The sequence below is a fragment of the Coenobita brevimanus genome, chromosome 23, assembly GCF_032717465.1.
Source record: "Coenobita brevimanus isolate Jiangsu-jjx chromosome 23, ASM3271746v2, whole genome shotgun sequence".
In the NCBI taxonomy this organism is placed as follows: Eukaryota; Metazoa; Arthropoda; class Malacostraca; order Decapoda; family Coenobitidae; genus Coenobita; species Coenobita brevimanus.
Genome location: NC_136976.1, coordinates 1,685,908 through 1,705,190, shown reverse-complemented (window position 1 = coordinate 1,705,190; position 19,283 = coordinate 1,685,908). Strand labels below are relative to the sequence as shown.

At 40.8% G+C, this 19,283-nt stretch overlaps 1 protein-coding gene across 1 annotated transcript in view; it reads left to right on the top strand.

Annotated features, from left to right (window-relative positions):
• LOC145393059 (uncharacterized) overlaps positions 1–18,831 on the top strand; it is a 28,811-nt gene extending 9,980 nt beyond the window's left edge. The window contains exons 4-17 of the mRNA XM_080267397.1: positions 585–697; positions 1,688–1,819; positions 3,142–3,276; positions 3,855–4,023; positions 5,120–5,319; positions 6,816–6,947; positions 7,554–7,698; positions 9,255–9,473; positions 10,107–10,219; positions 12,180–12,498; positions 13,450–13,576; positions 14,316–14,454; positions 16,182–16,302; positions 17,602–18,831. Of these exons, the coding sequence (XP_080123523.1) occupies positions 585–697; positions 1,688–1,819; positions 3,142–3,276; positions 3,855–4,023; positions 5,120–5,319; positions 6,816–6,947; positions 7,554–7,698; positions 9,255–9,473; positions 10,107–10,219; positions 12,180–12,498; positions 13,450–13,576; positions 14,316–14,454; positions 16,182–16,302; positions 17,602–17,687 (2,150 nt within the window). The 3' untranslated portion in view covers positions 17,688–18,831. The remainder of the gene's footprint in view (positions 1–584; positions 698–1,687; positions 1,820–3,141; positions 3,277–3,854; positions 4,024–5,119; positions 5,320–6,815; positions 6,948–7,553; positions 7,699–9,254; positions 9,474–10,106; positions 10,220–12,179; positions 12,499–13,449; positions 13,577–14,315; positions 14,455–16,181; positions 16,303–17,601) is intronic.
• The last annotated feature ends 452 nt before the right edge of the window (positions 18,832–19,283 follow it).

The window sequence follows — 19,283 nt, the reverse complement described above, 5'->3', positions numbered from 1 at the left end:
CCTGTGGGTGACTCTACACTGAGTGACAAGCCAAATGGTTTCCTGAACACCAGGAAACCATTTACTACACTGGGGTAACCATGTAACCAAATTATGGCACCAGATGGTTTAGTGAGTAATTATGGCACTCCAGTCGGATTGAGTCAGTGCAGGTTTACATCCAAGGGATGGTTGGGGTTTATTGCTTTCATAATGCCACTCAGGGATGAGTGAGGCTGGTCACTCTCATCTTAAATGTCAGGACCAACTTGCCTAGCCCTGGGCTCTTATGCTTCTCATGGGGCAACACTTGATTGGTTGATGGATGGATGGCTATTGTTTATCCACCTTAGCAGATATTTTCATCCTTTTGCAGCTGCTTTTCCTGTAGGGCAGCTGGGCCTGGGCAGAGCAGTTCAGCATGAATTGACTTCGGTTGTGTGCTGGTGTTATTCCCTTGGCACAACTCAGTACTGTGAAGAGATGGCAGTTTAGGTCAAGTTAAAAGTGAACTGAGTAGAGTGTTTGTGCTTGTCTTATTTATTCTCACCGTAAACATAGATTTTGAGACCATGATACAGTAATTAGGCATTTTCTTTTTTCAGACAATGGTGGTGATTCACCCTTGCCTGATCTCTCGGTGCTTGATGAGATCCCGCATGATGACTGGGAACAAATTATAAACAGCTCCAGCACACCAGACACAACATTTGTGGAGGTAATATTAATACAAGGTGGTCTGCTAATGTTACTCCACCAGAAGCTTCCCAGATGGAATCATGTGTAGTGGGACTGTGATTGTATGCATTGCATGATTTAGATTTAGAGTTCATTGAATTTTTTGAACTGTTGTATAGCAGTAGTGTTATATTTTGAAATTAGGACTCACAAGCAACCTTACTTCAGATTAATCCTAACCTAGCACAACCTAACCTAATGTGTCCTCTATATAACATTTCGAAAAATTGAATCCGGGAAGGGGGGCCAGGGGAGAAGTCCATTATCCAGGCACATGCGCAATCTAGACATCCCCTTTGTTCTTCTATCTGTCTATCTATATATAGCCCGACGCCCTAATCCCGCAAAGGGTGGCCGCAGACAAAACGCCTCCAAGTCGCTGTGTCACCCACCATTTGACTACCCTCCCCCCAACTCACCCCCCCCCTCCCTCATATACCTCTCAACTCCATCCCTCCACCTCATCCTCAGTCTCCCCCTCCCTCTCCCTCCCTCCACCTCACCTACATACACCCTCTTAGTCAGTCTTTCATTCTCCATTCTCTTCACATGTCCAAACCACCTCAGTGTATTTCTCCTAATCTTCTCAACCACATCCACATCCACCCCACAGCGTTCTTCTACATCGGATAATTAAGGGATTACTGTACTATCATAGCTACTTTGTTTTTGTTGTTGTTATGACCAGACCTATTTATTAAGCTCAAGAAATATGGTACTTTTCAAAATACTGAACAGAAATCAAGTATGGCAGTCATTATTATAAAGCAATACAAACAGCCATTCCTAAGTTCAGCAGAATTGTGTGTTGGTAGAAAAGATAATATGTAATTTACTGTATGTCATCAGATACAGAAAAATTGCAGTTTATAATGAGGACTTTCTAAAAATAAGTAAATAAATAAGTAATAGAACAGAAGAAAAAATTGCAGTGTATGACAAGGACTTATTGTAATTATGTATACCTCAGCGCCAAGATAGTGGCTCGGATGTGGATGACCTTGGCCAGGATGACCCGGAGGTGATGGAGGAGTGCATGAGGATGTTCAACGAGTTCCAGCCAGACCCAGATGCACCAGACTCACAGATCTCCATGAGGAAGGTGTGAAGTATAGTCATTATTTTATCTATCTATCTATCAATTTGCCAGACGCCTCAATCCCGTTTGGGGTGGCCACAAACAAATCGCCTCCAAGTCGCCCTGTCCACCGCCATTTCATTATTGCTGAGTCTTATTTATGGCGAATTCCTGTGTTTTGATACGGTATATTTACAACTCTGAGGGCATTTGAGGCAGACTGTTTCAAGGCCTGGCAGTCTTGGAATATGCAGGGGCTCTCTCTTTTAAGAATTTCATGATGGCAAGAATACGTTTTTTTTAACATTGCGTCTGTGGGTCTTTTTGAAATTCACAAAAAATTGAATGAAAATTGTCACCCCAAAATTTCCCCACTCCAGTCAGTCTCGCTATATTATGATCAACCATTCATTATTATTTTTCTTATGTAATGTTCAGATGTATTCAGTTTTGTAACAGAGAAGTGTTCTGTATGACATCAGTATCACACGTAAGTTATATTTGAAGATAATGTGAACAATTGAATATTTTGTTTTGCTCATTGAGGGGTTGAAAGCTCAAAAGTGCATAACTTATCTATTTAAAGACACTTCTTAATAAGTCATGAGTATGTTTAAGAGAAGAATCGATATTTATTGATTTTAAAACTTTAGTGAAGCTTGGACGTTGCTGGAAGGACACAAGTCAAAAGTGAGAGCAGTGGAAATGAGTTATTTAAGAGGAGCCTGTGGAGTCACATGGAGAGACAGGCTGACGAATGAGGATATAAAGGAGCATTGTGGTGTGGATGTGGATGTGATACGAAGCGTTAGGAGGAATACACTGAGGTGGTTTGGCCATGTGGAGAGGATGAAGGGTGAAAGACTGACGAAGAGATTGTACGTGAGTGAGGTGGAGGGGGGAAGAGGGAGGGGGAGGCCGAGGATGAGATGGAGGGATGGGGTGGAGAGGTATATGAGAGAGGGGGGGTGTGAGTTGGGAGCGGGGCAGTGAAATGGCGGGGGACAGGGCAACGTGGAGGCGATTTGTTTGTGGCCACCCCGAATGGGATTGAGGCGTCTGGCAATAGATAGAGAGATAGAAAACTTTAGTGTACAAAGAGGTAGTTATGCTGCTTTGTAATATATGCTTATATGCTGTACTGTATGCATTTTTAAAGGCCTTAGTACCTTCATATTAATCATACTGTTGATGTACTTGATGGTTCAGGCACATGGAGGTCAAGAATGTGAATCTGCCCCAAGCCACTACCATGGCACAGGTTGTACTGCTTTATACTGTATTCTTATCTGCAGTATTTGTTAAAGAATGTAGTAGTATGTTAACCACGAATTATCTTGATCTAGTTGAAGGTTCAGGCACACGGAGAGGAAGACACTGAACCTCCTCCTGGCCGTCACCGTGTGGCTCGGACCAGCAGCACGGGGAACCTGATGCCTCGAAGACCATCGCCTCAGAAGTCCAGGATGACACCCATTCAGGTAAGAGAGTCTGTACAGTCAGAGACAAAAATTTTCTGAATATATAACATCTACTTCTCACTTTCCCCTGCTGACTAATATGACACCCTTGCTTTTATGGTAGTTTCTGCAGTCCAGGAGAAGTGTTTGACGTACCCATTATTTTGCCAGTCACCTGTTTGCACGATCATTGTTTGATTTGCGGAGCTCTCTTACTTTCCCAAACTTGCAGCACAATTTTTCTTCTTCTCATATTATTTCCATGGAGCAGGAGATTCAACAGACTTCAGTTTCCATTTTCTGTCCATTGCTGGTGGAGTTCAGCGGTTAATTCTTTGAGCTGTGGATTCAGTAGGTTCTAACATTAAATTGGGTTGCTTTGTTCACAGTTTTAAGTTAATCCTTTGAATGTACAATTGCCACCATATGACAGCATCAGGTTCTTCCTAGTATAATACTGTTAATGCTTTGAACTCTCACCGTCACTGTGCTGAATAGATGAAAGGGTAACTGTTATTAGTGGTACAAGCCTTTGTTTTTACATTTTCAGGCACTATACTTATACGTTTTTTTTCTTTCTTTCTTTTTTTTTCTCTCAGAAAATGATGGAGAGATATAATGAACTTAAGGAGAAAAATGCTGAACTGATGAAGCGCCTCAGTCAGCCTCAGGAGAGCCGTGGTCACTCATCATCAGTGTTGTCCCAGGGCAGTGCTGGCTCCACCCCGGCCACCTCTTGCACACAGCTCGCCTCACCCCAGCTTCTTGGTCAGTGAGACTCCATTTGTTTTGCCTTACTATAAGAGCACAGTCTATCAAGTTTACTTTGGCGAAAGATGTCTGGGAGCTCCTTAGTTGAAGTAACCAGTTTCCTGCAGTCCACCTTGGTTCAAGTACAGATGAGCCTGGGGTTCCAGCTACTATGTACTACTGAACTGGGCCACCCCCTTAGATTGTGGGTGCATAAAATTGCCATACTTATGGAGTAGGAGACATGGGATGAGGTCATTGGGTGTGACCTCAGGGATAAGAGACTGAAGAGAGAGGCTGCTAAAATCCAAGTATCCTGGATTGCTGCCATTAGGTAATCAAGGCCTATATATGCAAGTATGTTGGAGCCTTTGTAAATGAATGAATGAATTAATGACCCTCCTTATTTATTCTTAGTCAGATTTTTTCCGTATCCAAGTCAGTTAGGCCACACCCACAACTTGAATATGGTAAATCCGAGCTATAAATTCCTTTTTGCTCAGGAAATCATAAAAAAATACCCAATAAATTAACTGTATATTCATTCACTCATTCATTCATCATCTAATCCAGTGTTGCCCCATGAAGAGCATAGGAGCCCGGGGCCAGGCAAGTTGGTCCTGACATTTAAGATGAGAGTGACCAGCCTCACCCATCCCTGAGTGGTATTGCATGAGCAGTAAACTCCAACCACCCCCTGGATAGAAACCTGCACTGGCTCAATCTGATTGGAGTGCCTTAATTACCCACTAAACCACCAGGCACCATAATTTAGTTATATGGTTACCACCCAGAGTAATAAATGGTTTCCTGGTGTACAGGAAACCATTTGGCTTGTAGAGTCACCAGTAGGCTTAAGGAAGAGGAAAGAATGAAGGAAAGGAAGACAGAGGAGGACAAAAAGGAAGAAAGAAGGAAGTGAGGGAAGGACAGGCACCTGAGAGCAGCAACTACACTGCGTAAGTGGATGGTGAGCATCCCCACCAACCACTAACTACTGAACATACATACAGAGTGTGTATATATATTTTTTCTGTGTAAGTGGGAAAGAAGCATCACATTGCTCATGCACCCAACCTTAATTTAACAACAGATTGTTTCCCTTTTTTAACAGGAAAGAAACGTCGCATCTCCCACGTACCCAACGTTTCCTCATTGCTCAATGCTCGCGAAAAAATTAAAAGTCTACCTCCAACTGACTCCCGAAAACTCCTCTCTCCAAAAGTTGCCAAGGCTTCAGGGGTTATGCCTTCAGCCACCACTGCCCAGACACTAGCCAAAGGAGGCAGGAGAGTTGCACACATGCCTAGTAATGTGAGTTTGACCCTAAATATACATGTTAGTAATGTTTGTTTGAAAAGCATGAATGGTGAGTGAATGAATGGTGACTTACCTCAGTGGATACTTTGTTGGATACTGTGATTCTTTAGCCTTTAGACTTCCACCCCTCCTGTTTCTAGAACCCCTCCCATCCCATATTAGTGGAAAGAATTACGATGATAGATATTGGAATACTCATTACTGTGTTTTTCCTGATGCTGTAATATTTTGCCGCGCTTTATTTTTATACTCGCTTTGACTTAAAAATGTCCCCAAACTGTGTACATATGATTTGGTCTGTGAGGTAGAGCCAGGAATCTTTGGGACATGAATGATGTGGGAATGAGTGTCTGACCCATTTCACCAGTTAAAGAGTTGATATTGTTTCTCACATCCCTGCACTCTGTCTTCCCATATTCTCTGGATCCTACCACACCCTGTCCTTAGGTTGGAAGAAAAGGTAAGAATGAGGATGATAATAATAATGATGACAATGATTGATGACAATGATGATGACAGCAGTGATGATGATGGTGAATAGTGAATGATTTATGATGATGGTGATAATGATTGATGACAATGATGATGACAGCAGTGGTGATGATGGTGAATAGTGAATGATTTATGATGATAATGAATGATGAATAATTGATAATGATGACAGAACTATCATTGATTGTTGTAACCCCAAGCTCATATGACCATGAACCTAGTGGACTACAGGCTGAAGCTCCCATTATTCCACAGTCCACCATCCCCCATTCAGAGGATAGGAAGGGAGTTGAGGGACTTTTTGTGTGATGGTTGAAATATGTTGAGATGTGTTTGACAAAAATTATACTTTTTTTTTTTAATAGTAGTAAATAATAATAATAATAAAGCTGCCCAGCCAATTAAATGTGTACTGCCCAGGTAACATATAGGCTGTGGATGAACATTAACCTGTTGGATAAGGTTTTGAAAGCTTGAACTAGCCAAATAACCACTTTGCTATGCTGGCTATTAATTTTTCCACCGAACTGTATTAACTATAGGATAAACTTGTGTGGTGGTAGCAAGGCAAAACACAGTTGATATAATATAAGGTGAAGGGGCGAATGTTTTGGTCATTTCACCGTACTGAATATTCTGAAGTGCAGTACAGGAAATGAAGATATGGAGGTCAGAGTAGTGTTGATGACAGCGCCGTGATTGATATTAAATTAGCTATTTTCTGTCAGGCAGGTGTAAGTGAGGCGCACCTTTAAAAGAAAACTGCCCAAAGAGTAAAATATGTGCAGCTGGTTAGGCTGGTGAGGTGGAGTCAGGATCCTGGGCCTTGATTGATGTGTGTATGAGTGTGTTTTGGTCTGTTCCACTGGATATGCCATTGATGGGTCCCCCTCTGTTGTGGTTCTTCTTTCCTTGTTTTCTGCATCCTACCTCAAACTTCATGATGATGATGATTCTCAATTTTGATTCAGTTTATCATGGAATTTTTCTCATTTTAGGAAATCTTGATTCGACCTGTCATCCCGGCTGAATTTGGAAGCAAAGTTCCACAGAACGTCAGGCAGCGATATCTCAACACCTTGATTGACGAGTGCCTCAAATTCACCTCACAAAAAGAGGCATTCAAGATAGTAAGTTCAAGGGGAGTGTTTGTATATGTGAACAGCTGCATTCAGTGTAGCAAGTTTCAGTAGTATTGTTTATAAGAAGAGTTGCATTTGGTATAGTAAGTTGCTAGAGGAGTGTTTGTATATGAATACTGTAGTTGCATTAAGTATATCATGTTGCAAGAGTAGTGTTAATGTGAAGCAATATTCAGTACAGTATTTCAAGGTTTTTTCCTTTTTTTCCCCAATGAACAGTACCATTCAGTGTAGCAAGTTTCAAGAGGAGCGTTCCATATACTGTGAAGAGTTGCATTTGGTATTGCAAGTTTCAAGGAGTGTTTCTTTAAATGAACAGTTGGGAGAGTTTATATAAATAGCTGGATAACAGAAGTGTCCTGAACATGTACAGTAAGTCCTAGTTGTGCGTCAGGAATGTGTCCCGGAATATTGCTTTTTCATGCTGCCTGTGCTGTAAATTAGAGAGGTTCGTAAATGGGCACAGCAGGCAGTAATGGAGCTTAAAGAGGCAGCCATTTTGCTATACAGTGTGGACATAGCTTAATTCCTACAGTAGATTTTTACAGTGGTTGTGATGTATAAGAAGTGTATATCGTCTGGTTATATTCGCAGGGAGTAGCCGAGGAGCGTGTTTGCTTTCAACGTGCGTCCTCTCGCATGGTTTACCTCAGCCTGGCAGTCAATGCTGTGAAGCGTCTGAGATCACAGCAGACAGTGGGGGAGGCTGCCCAGGAACTCCTTGACACTGATCCAGAGTGTAAGATCCAGTTGTATAATAGGTGGAATCAAGTGCTGTAGTCATTGCTATAAGTTGAAATTGTTCTCCAGGGTACCACTTTGTTTTATTTATTTTTTAATAATAAGGTTGAATGTTACTTTAATCTAAATTGGATGAAACTAATAAATGTGCTGTATCAGGAGCAGTAGAAATGTAGCAGATAACCTTTTTGTGATGCACAGTGTTGCATCCAGTTGTAAAATAGAGTAATTTTCCATAAAGTCATCCTGTTTATTTATTTATGTATGTATTGATTTATATTTTTGCTTTTATGTCCTCATTAAATTTCCAGAAAATACATATTTAAGTTCGCTGCTCTCATAAAAGCTGATCATCTAGTCAGGTCAGGTGCGGGTAAGGGGATGGGTTTGTTATGATGTGGCAGGGGTAAACCAGTTCTGCTGTCGGGCCCTGCTGCGGATGTCACTGATTGCATTGGGCAGTTGACCCTTGTGCGGTGTGGTGCGGTGAGGATCTGTCCGTTCTCCCCTTTGGGGCTAAGATGCGAATGAATGTGTTTGAATGGATGAGTAAATGGGGAGTGTGTCGTCCTGTCTCAGCTACCTCCCTTTCCTTGGGGGAAGCAGCCTAGGTATATAGATAAATAGATAGCTCTTATAAAACTAACCTGTCAGTTTCCTAGATTTCCAGTATTGATGACGTGGGGAACATTGAGATACTGTATTATGGAACACGTCTGACTTAAATCGCCAGTATTGTTTTAACTTGTGTAAATCTTGCCTGATTAACACAGTCTTATTTTTACAAGCGAAATAGCTTTGTTTCCTGCCTATTTTTACATGCATGTATAGATTGGATTTCATTGTGTATATTAATGTCAAGGCAGTGTGTTGCCCTTCAATGAAAGAAGATTATAAGCTGTGGAAAATTTTGGATATCATCATCATCATCATCATCATCATCATCATCATCATCATCAATCATGGAGGTAGCAAGAGTAAGTTAAAAATTGTGTCAGGGTATACACAGAGTTGATGTATCTTAATTCCATCCTTCGTGTGGGGGGTGTATGTGAGAAAACCTAAGAGGGAGGACCAGCTACCTTTGCCCCAACAGTGAACCTCATCCAGCATCAAAGACACCAGGAGAAGCCCATCCCATCAACCCAGTACATTTCATTCTTGCCGTCACCAGATGATTTGATATTGATTAGGCAGGACCTCCATTCCCTTTAATCTAGTGATACAGTTTTTATATTATTCGTTTTGTCTCTCTGTCATTTTTTATTTAGCGAAAGAAGTTTTTGAATGTGAGGGGTAAGGGATAGCCATTACTAACACACTTGCTACTATATAGGTCTGTTCTGAGTTAGTCAAAGGGTCTGGTGATGGAACAAAACACGAAAATGAATCATCGGTTTGAAGAGTTAATGCTGAAGGAGTTAATGAAGGCTGTATCAGACCTCATTAGTGTGACTTGGCTGGATATTATATGATTGTTAGGTAATAGCAAGAATAAAATTTTAAAATTCGGCCTCAGATTGAAGGGGTTAATAGCTGCTTCTGTTTATGCAGTGTGTGAAAGCTTAACAAAGGAAGACCGGCCACCTTCACCCCAGCCGTCCACCTCATCTGGCACGTCAGCATCAAAGACGTCAGGGAAAGCCCATCCCATCAACCCGAACCATGTCAAACTGTCTCACTTCACAGTTCTTGCAGGAGGAGGACAAAAGGGCTCCTGGAGCATTGAGAAGACCAAGAAGAGTGCTGGCAGTTCCTCGGCAAAGTTGAGCGGTGAGTTCAGTGTTGTGGGTCATATTTCTGCTGGATGCATATACAGTATATATATTTGTGGTAGATGGGGACGCTCACCTTCTACTCATTCGATATAGTGCTGCTCTCTGGTGACTATCCTTCTTTCCTTCCTTCCTCTTCTGTCTTCCTTTCCATCATTCTATCCTCTTCCTTCTGTCTGGCTAATGGATTGATGGATTACTGCCAGATGCCTGATGATCCAGTGGGTTAGGGTACTCCAGCCAGACATGACACTTAATATTTATATCCAAGGGGTGTTTGGGGTTTATTGCTCACACCATGTCACTGCGGGCCAGCCACCTGTACACTTTCATATGGAATGTCTGGATAACCTGACCTGTATATTCCTGCTGGTGGAATAGGGGATTAGGTGATCTGTCTGTCTATCCATCCATCCATTGCCAGACACCTTAACCTCATAATGGATGGCCATAAACAAATTGCCTCCACGTTTCTCTGTCCTCTGTCATTATCCTACCTTCAACTCACCCCCTCCTCCCTTTTATATCTCTCCACTCCATTCCTACTTAGATGGTGGATTATATAATTAAACTCACTTCTTTACAATCATGGCAGCCCAGTTTGAAATGATAATTCTTTCCTTTACCACAGATGATGAGTTATTCAAGCACCTGACTAAGTACATCATGACTGAGGAGCAGCTGGCAGAAAACGGATACCCATTCCCAGATCCAGAGGAGAAAGGCAAAGCAGTTGTTAAGACAGTATGTATTTTTTCTTATGACATAATTACAATACAATAAATCCTCATTATCAGCTGCCTTTTAATGTCATTGTTTACAGTAAGATCCATGGTAAACTCCAAAAAGATTACCCATTACAGTTTCATTGCTACCTATGAAGCTGATGTATTAGTTTCACCCAATTTCCATTTTTGTTGAGGAAGATGGTATTTTGAAGCACATCCTTTTGCATAGAATGAGGACTGCCTGTAGCTGTATGCTGAAAATGACCTGATCCTGATGTCTGGAGCTTTTTAGGTCATGTAGGGAGTTTTATATGCTTTTCTTTTTCTCTGCGTAACATTCTGGGCACAAACATTCTAGTTCGTTCCTTGGAGCCCAGCAGTCTTCCTTCATGCCTCACACTTCTGTCTGTCACTACTTCAGCACTCATACCCACCATCTGTGTTGATCACATGCTTGCTTAATGGTATTAGTTGGGATTTTTTTAATACCTTGGCAGTTTTTGTGGAAAATCAGTAAGGTCCGCATTAATGAAATCTAAAATATTATCCTTCACTCTCATCGTAAATGTCAGGACCAGCTTCCCTAACCCCGGGCTCCTCCACTCCTTATGAGGCAGTATAGGATTGGATAATGGATGGATGAATGGATATCCTTCCCTATCCCTTTCAGACAGCAAACAACCTTTCTAACCACTTGACCACTATCTTCCCCTGGTCATCCATCCTTACACGTAGTGGACCGTTGTAGCCTAACCTCAAACATATGCATTTGGAAAGGGAAACTGTGGGATTGTCCCTTTCCATTAGCATTTACATACGTTATAGTCATTTTGGGGTTAGGGGAGAAAGAGTATTATCCAGTCACAGTTGCAGACAGTAACATCAAGACTTTTTTGTGGAACAGTTACAAAATTCGTGCATAATGTTCTGAGAAATGTGTTTGACTCCATAGATCACAATACTGGGTTTCAAAAGTCATTGTTCTGTGTATCATGATGTGTTGAGAAGTTTTATTTAATTTTGTTATCGATATTACAGACAAGGACATAAGTTTGCCTGATATTCCAGTTCTCCCCTTTTCCTCCCCTGTTCTGGCTAGCCGTTCCATGCTCAGAGATGTTTAGCATGTTTTTCAGCCCATAGATTTAGTGCTGCCTACTTCTTCCTTAGCCCTTATCATTCTTTTTCTGTGCCTGCCCTCCTCTCTTCCTATTTCTCCCATCTTTCCTGTCACTTCTTATTGCTTGTCTTTCCTTTACAGGTGGCTTTACATTGAGTGACAGGCTAAATGGCTTCCTGTAAGCCATGAAACCATTTACAACGCTGGGTGGTAACCATATAACCAAACCATACGTGCTCCCTACGTGTCAACAAGTGGGTTGGTGGAGGGTTAGTGCCCCTCCCCGTAAAACAAATAACTCAAAGTCAAATGGCCACCCCTTACGGGATTATGATGTCTAGCAATAGATAGATAGATAATTTCTTTGATATGATGGATCAGGGAGAAGTGACTGGGAATTCATAGGCGTAAAGTAGACATGATGGATTAATAGGAAACTTGTGAGACTGACTCTGCAGAAAAAATGAAATAAATAAAAAGCCAGTCAATAAAAAGAAAAATAATCACTTTCAGCTGCTGCGTGCCACCCCCTCCCCACCACTGCAGTAGCTCATCTCAGTCATTTCTTTAGCCCCTGACACTTTCCTTCGTTGATGATGTTTGAAATATAAAAATAAACCTTCAGTGCACTCAGACCACTAATCCTGCATCACCCACTTACTCAGGGTATACGTTCTTGCCCCAGACCCACTGCACATGAATATTACAGTCTATTCCACTCGTTCCTTTACCAGCCACACTTTTTTTTTTTTTTGCGATGGTTGTGAACACCAGTAGTATGGATATAACTCTGATGTTTTGCAACAAATCCCTGACATATGGTGTGATGAGGAATGCCTGTATACTTCATTTGCAGGTTGATAAGCGAAAGAAGATCAGTCCGAGTTCGACTGAGCGTTACTGTGACCGATGTTCTGTGCTGTACATCGTTGACAAGTGGGGCTTCCCTGTCACCACCACATCCTGCGCTTACCACTGGGGGCGCGCCTATAAACGGAGGACTTATGTCGGCTTTGAGAATCGATACTCTTGTTGTGATGGAGACCTGGAGTCAGGAGGTTGTTGCCTTGCTACAACACATGTCTCACAGAACTATGACCCAAAGAAGTTGCATGGTTACGTCAGAACCATACCCAAGTACAAAGGTGGCTCTAATCCAGGAATCTATGCCCTAGGTAAGGAAATTCATAGATATTCAAAGCAGTTATGTGTAGGACAATATAAACAGCAAAATCCCGTTAAAATTAGAGAATTTTGGTACAGAATCATATTTTTCACTGAGAGTGGATTCCAGAGATGTCAGGTAGTTTTCTCCTAAGATTTGCTGCTATCAACTCACCTGAAAACAAATTGGTAGGAAGTGTTATAATCTGAATTGGTGTGGAAGGCTCAGCACCACATATGGGAGCCATGTTACAGTGAATTGACGCCATAACTATAAGACCAGTTGAGAGAGTGTTAGTTTTTATGTTAGGGGATCTGAATGGAAGAGGTGGAACAGATCTAGTTGAAGATGTAATGGGTTGGACTGGATATTAACTGAAAAGCATGTCTCAGAATTTAAGAAAGTTGGGCATAAGTATTTCAAATGATTAGACGCAAAAAACAAATACAAATGGAAACTACAGAGGTGGTTTTAGGAGTGGAAGGGAATATGTGTATCAGATATTTGTAGTAATACATAGTGGAGAAATCATGTGAGAAGAATTGTAACGTATTTATGGCATTCATGGATCAAGGAAAGCATATGACGGAGTAAATAGATGAGGAATATGGTAAGTTTTATGTACATGTGGTGTGGATGGGAAGCCGTTGAATTCTGTAAAGTTTTTATAGTAGTAGTTAAGCATGTGTAAGAGTAGATGGATGTAGGTAATTTGTTTAGTATCAGTGTTGCAGTGAGACAAAGGAGTGTTGGTGAAGGAGAGACCTGAATTGGTAGGAGAGTTGCAACAACTACTGGTAGATGCTGTTTTAGATAAGAAAACTACCGTCTATATGTAATTGAAGTGAAATATTGGTGTTTTTTCAACTTAGTACCATTAATACTATATTTTAGTATGATGATCATTGAAATAAGCCTTAGTATGAGTATGGTAGATCCTAATGCAGTCACTTTTACTCAGACTGTGAGATGAGCTACACAACATCCGGCTGTGAGCTGACGCGAGTGACAGTTATCAACACAAATGGTAATGTTGTGTATGAACAGTTGGTGAAGCCAGACAACCCCATTATTGATTATAATACAAGGTGAGGAACTCATTCATTTATATTCTGTTTACAATTCAGATGCCTTCACTGTAATGCAACCCCTCTTGCCACAACACACATTAACCCCCTCGCTCTCACAACACAGACAGTCCTTCAAGATAGCCTCTGCAAAAGAAATGGTTGTTGTCCTGCACTCTATCAGGCTTACACACAGATAACCCCAGCACAATGCAACCTCTTTTTCAACAACACACTTACCTCAACCCCCTCACTCTCACAACACAGACAGTCCTTCAAGATAGCCTCTGCAAAAGAAATGGTTGTTGTCCTGCACTCCACCTGGCTCACACAGATAACCCCAGCACAAACTTGATATCATTGGCCATAGTAATGAATATTCATGTTTTATACTGTACGTTGTTGGATATGGCTTTAACTGATTAATGTGCATCTTCTGTCTTGACCAACAACTTCTCTTCCCCTCATCCTAAAGTAAGTGTAGTGCTCTTGTCTTCCTGGTGTTGGTTTTAGTTTGTATTAAGAGACCCTTGGCCATGCTAATATGTATAAATCTTTTCAAGTGCCACTGCTAAGCATTATTGAGACTGCAGTTACTACTTATAATTTTATCACATGTGGCTGTTTGGTTGTAATGTTACTGTAGTTGTCATTCACTCCAAGTTATTTATTTATTTATTTATTTTTTTCCATTACTTGAAAACAAAATCTTGTATATTGTCTTTCTGGAAACTAAATTGCTCTCTCTCCCAAATCGTAGGTTTTCGGGGATCACAGAAAAGGACATGGAAGATGTGAAAACATCTATACTCGATGTTCAGGCATCTTTACTGGCACGGTTCTCAGATAAAACCGTTCTCATCGGACACAGCCTGGAATCCGATCTTCACGCCCTGAAAGTAAGTTCTGTTTTCATTTTTATACAGGGAGGGGGGAGGCTGAGGATGAGATGGAGGGATGGAGTGGTAGAGGTATATGAGAGAAGGGGGTGTGACCTGGAGGGAGGGCAGCAAAATGGCGGGGGACGGGGCGACATGGAGATGATTTGTTTATGGCCACCCCTTATGGGATTTAGGCAACTGGCAAAAGGTAGATAGATACAGTACAGCACAAAATACAGCTGTCCTCGTTATAAGTCAAGGATCTGTTGCAAAATAATACAGCTTGTGCATACAGTTGTTGTAATTTTGGGAAAGATGGGTAGGCATATCAGCTTAACTGAGTGTGTGCAGTAATGTAATTTATGTATGTAATTCATCGTTATATTACTGATGTCTTAAAGCAAAAACAAGCATATAAAATGTTAAATTATAATGAGGACTTACTTTACAGAGAAAAGATATGAATAATTTACAGGTAGGTTGTCATGTTTCTCCCTCTCGCCAGGTGACCCATTTTGTATTTTATTTGTACCAGCAAATAATGTTAATCAGCTTAGGGTTGACTTTTTAAATTGAAGGGGTTACATATAGCCATCAATAATCTCTTTACTGCCAAACATCATTCCAAAGTTCAATGAAATAGTCTGGAGATAGCAAGAATAAACTAAAGTAATGCCTCATCAGGGGTGTAGCTCTTACCGCTGTCTGTCTATCAGTCTGTCTGCTAACAAAGAAGAGTAAGATAAGAATTGTGATGAAAATTTGAGGGGATGTTCCTTAGTAACTGGGATGAAGCGTTAAACCCATACAGTCCAGTGCTTACAGTTGATGGTGTGCCAGGCCAGATCAACCAGGGTTACTCTGGCACTGCATAGAATGAAACAGATGGAAAAAATTGCAAGGCCAAGCTCTTATTACTTTCAGACAAGGAGGAACTTGTGCTGAATTTATAGATAACATTATAAAAAGTATTCAGTTTTTTTTCCCCCCATGCTGGACTAAGAAAATCTGCAGAAGCACTTATATATTTAGAGAGAGAGAGAGAGAGAGAGAGAGACACACACACACACACACACACACAGTAAATTGGATTAGGATAATGATTATGATGCTTAGTAATGATTCACAGAGTTACCATAGACTGGACTTTTAAGGTTACTGTGCCGTACAAATAATACTCACTCAGTCGATGTAGTGCTGCTCTCGGGTGTTGGCCCTTTCCTCTCCATCCTTCTTTCCTTCCATTCTCTTCTGTCTTTCTGTCCTTCATTCTTTCCTTGTCCTTCTGCCTACGGGTGACTTTACACTCCCTCTTCTGTCTTTCTTTCCTTCATTCTTTCCACTTCCTTCAGCCTGTGGGTGACTCTACACTGAGTGACAAGCCAGATGGTTTCCTGTGCACCAGGAAACCATTTACTACGCTGGGTGGTAACCATATAACCAAATTTTGGCGCCTGGTGGTTTAGTGGGTAATTATTGCTCTCCAATTGGTTTGAGCCGGTGAAGGTTTATATCCAAGGGGTGGTTGGGGTTTATTGCTCATATAATGCCACTCAGGGATGAGTGAGGCTGGTCAGTCTCATCTTAAATGTCGGGACCAATTGCCTAGCCCCAGGCTCCTATGCTCCTCATGGGGCAATGTAGGATTGGATGATGGATGAATGGACAAATAATACCTACAGTATACCGTAAATGTGATAATGCTGGTAGTGCTGTCATGGTAAGTGCATTTGTTGATGTTACAGATTATTCACGACACAGTTGTGGACACGAGCATTGTGTTCCCACACAAGATGGGGCCTCCTAATAAACGAGCTCTTCGCAATCTTGCCTCGGAGTATCTTAAAAGGATTATCCAGAATGATGGTAAGAGCTTTTGTTGTTATTTAAGAAATGTATTCTTGTTGTGCAGATCTGTGTGTATATAATCAAGGATATGTCACCTGAACTCGTTGCTTTTCAGTTTTGATGACAACTAGTCCTGCTGCCTTTGACTGGACTTGTTGGCAACGTTAGAAATGAACCAAAAAACAGGTCTTCTCTCTGTGCAGTATCCTTCATAGCATCCTACCTTCCTGTTGTATGTTAGGCACTTTGTAGTCTTTTGGAGGGTCCTGTCATCAGTAGGGGAGGCATTGCTCTTATTCTTGGCAGCTGCAGTGATTTTCCAGGACAAAAATGAGTACAAAATTTATGAATAAATGCACTTTACATGAGAAGGGACAACATATTGCACATGCCCTTGCCTTGCTAGACGTGAATTACCTATACAGTACAGTACTTTCTGCAAGATGTATATCGATAGCTGCTCTGGAGCACATGATTTCAACTTACAACTTATGTGATTTTTCAGTCTGCTGCGGGAATCACATTATTTGAGAACTTAACACAGATGTAAATTTGATAGTTGGTGTCGCAAACTGTGTGACAAATAATTCTCAGATTGAGATGGTTTGGCCTTGTCGAGAGGATGGGGGATGATGGTTGGGTGTGGCATGTGAAAAGTGTGAACAGTGGAGTAGGGCTGTGAGAGGAAGACCAAAAAAGACTGGGATAGGGTCATAGAGTGTGACCTCAGGGATAAGGGACTGAATAGGGAGGCTGCCAGAGATCAAACAGCATGGAGAGCCACTATTAGGTGGCCGAGGCTGATGCATGCAACCATGTTTGAGCCTTCACAAATGAAAGCAAAAATGAAATGAAGTCTTATGAATCACTCATATCTGAATGAGATTATTTAACATTAGTTGGAATAAATTACTGAGTGTTTTTCCAACCATTATTAACACTTGTGGGCTCCTGTGTCTCACTCACAGCCAATTAGTTTTTTTTGACATTTGCCAAAATAGAATACTAGAGCAGTTCTGACCATGAGAAGGCTAATAGAATGATATCATAGCCATTACTGAACTAATTATAATTATAGTAGTAGCTGCAACCCCAGGCTCATCTGAATGTGAACCCAGTGGATTTCATGCTGAAGTTACCATTCTGTATCCTCTTTTGGAGTGGAACAGAGGGATGTTTGTACAGTACAGTATGACCAGGCAGCATAGCCACCTGGACATATCGGTGTCACCACATGAAGGCTCCCCCCTCCAGCATCATTTCTTAACTAAAACTCATTTTGATAAGTGTTTGTATGTCTGATGCCTTTCCTTATAGTTTCAGGCCACGACAGTGCAGAGGACGCAATTGCCTGCATGGATCTGATGCATTGGAGAGTAAAGGAGGACCTAAAAGGACTGTAATAATTAATAAGTATTTTATTAAAGGCATTATTTTGAGGTATGATTTCCTCAGTTATTTTTCTAAGTTATTTAAGAAATTTTGGAACTGGAGAAACTAGTCAGATTTAATTTTTGTGTACTGGTGCACCGTACCTATACTCGGTTGATTATAACTTGGGCTTAAAATTGCCATGTCTCCTCTTGAATGTGTAGGTGTGATGAGAAATTAACCCTGGGAAATCGTGGTATTTAAGAATTGATACGGGAATTATGTAAAGGATGTCGTTCTTGGCGTTAAGCTACAAGAAATAAGCTGCTAAAGGATGAAATTTTCCCTGAAGCTAAGGTGGAAGAACCCAAGTGTGAAAAATACCAATGAAGATTCACAGGAGGAATGTACAGTCTGTGTCATTCATTGATTCGTTCTTTCATTTTCTTGGCGGTTTCTTTTTATTTAATGATGAGGTGAGGTAGTGTCCAGAAAGTGAAGAATGATTGAGGTAGTGTCCAGAAACAAAGAACAAGAATTATGAAAGTGGAGAACTATCAACAGGATGCCCAGTGAAAAGGGCCAGACACTCATTCCCAAATCATTCACGCTCTGGGAATCCTAGCTCCATTTCACAGGCCTGACCATAAGCACATATATTTTTGTTATTTTTCTTCATACCATCATAAGCACAGTTTTTGTTTTTTCTTCATACCATGCATGTAATCTGTAAACTCTGAGAATCTGTTTGTGATGCAGATGTAAATATTTTTGTCAGGACTGCTTGTAACGTATGATATGGACAGATGATAAACCAAGAGATGCATTTAGCATTGCAATTGTATATAACAATTTTCAGCATGCAATAGGCACTTTGTTATTGTTGAAATGTGTAAATAATAATTATAATAAAGTAATGTTTTAGTTTCAGCACTACATTGCATGAATATGGGTCTTCTGTTTGGTACAAGGCGAGGAATTTTGATATATTGTTCTCTCTGTCTGTATAAGCAGTCTGACACAAACATTGTAAAGCAACAGAGTTTTTGTAGAGCAAATTTTCCATATTAGCTGTTATCAGTATCATAGCCATCATCATCATTGTCATCATCATCATCACTCTTATACCTGTTTCCTGTTTTCATAAGAGGTAGGGAAATCTTGAGCAAAAATGTGATCACTCTTAAGGCATGAAGCAGAGAAGGATTTTTTTTTTTTTTCCCCTCCTTTTTGAAACTTTATAGTTACCCAAGAAAGTATACATGGAAAGTTGTAAACCATGACCATCTTCTGATATAATATTTGGTGGTGGATACCAGACCTGCATCTTCAATTCATTGTCAGCAGAGTTATGGTTTTCAAATGTGATCCATGTGTAGTATGTATCAGGTATTTTACATAGAGTTCTGATACTGTCCATTTGCCCCTCAAGAATGGCAGTGTTTTAATTTATTTGAAGATTAAAATTGAACACCCTCTGGCGTGGGGTAAATTGAGCAATATGTATTTTTTTTAATGCAAGAAAGAAGGAACCAAAGGCTAGAAGCCTGCAAGATTGTTCTCTCCAAGAAAAAACAAAAACAAGATAACAGAGAACCAAATTCAGGATCATGCATGTAAAGATCCTT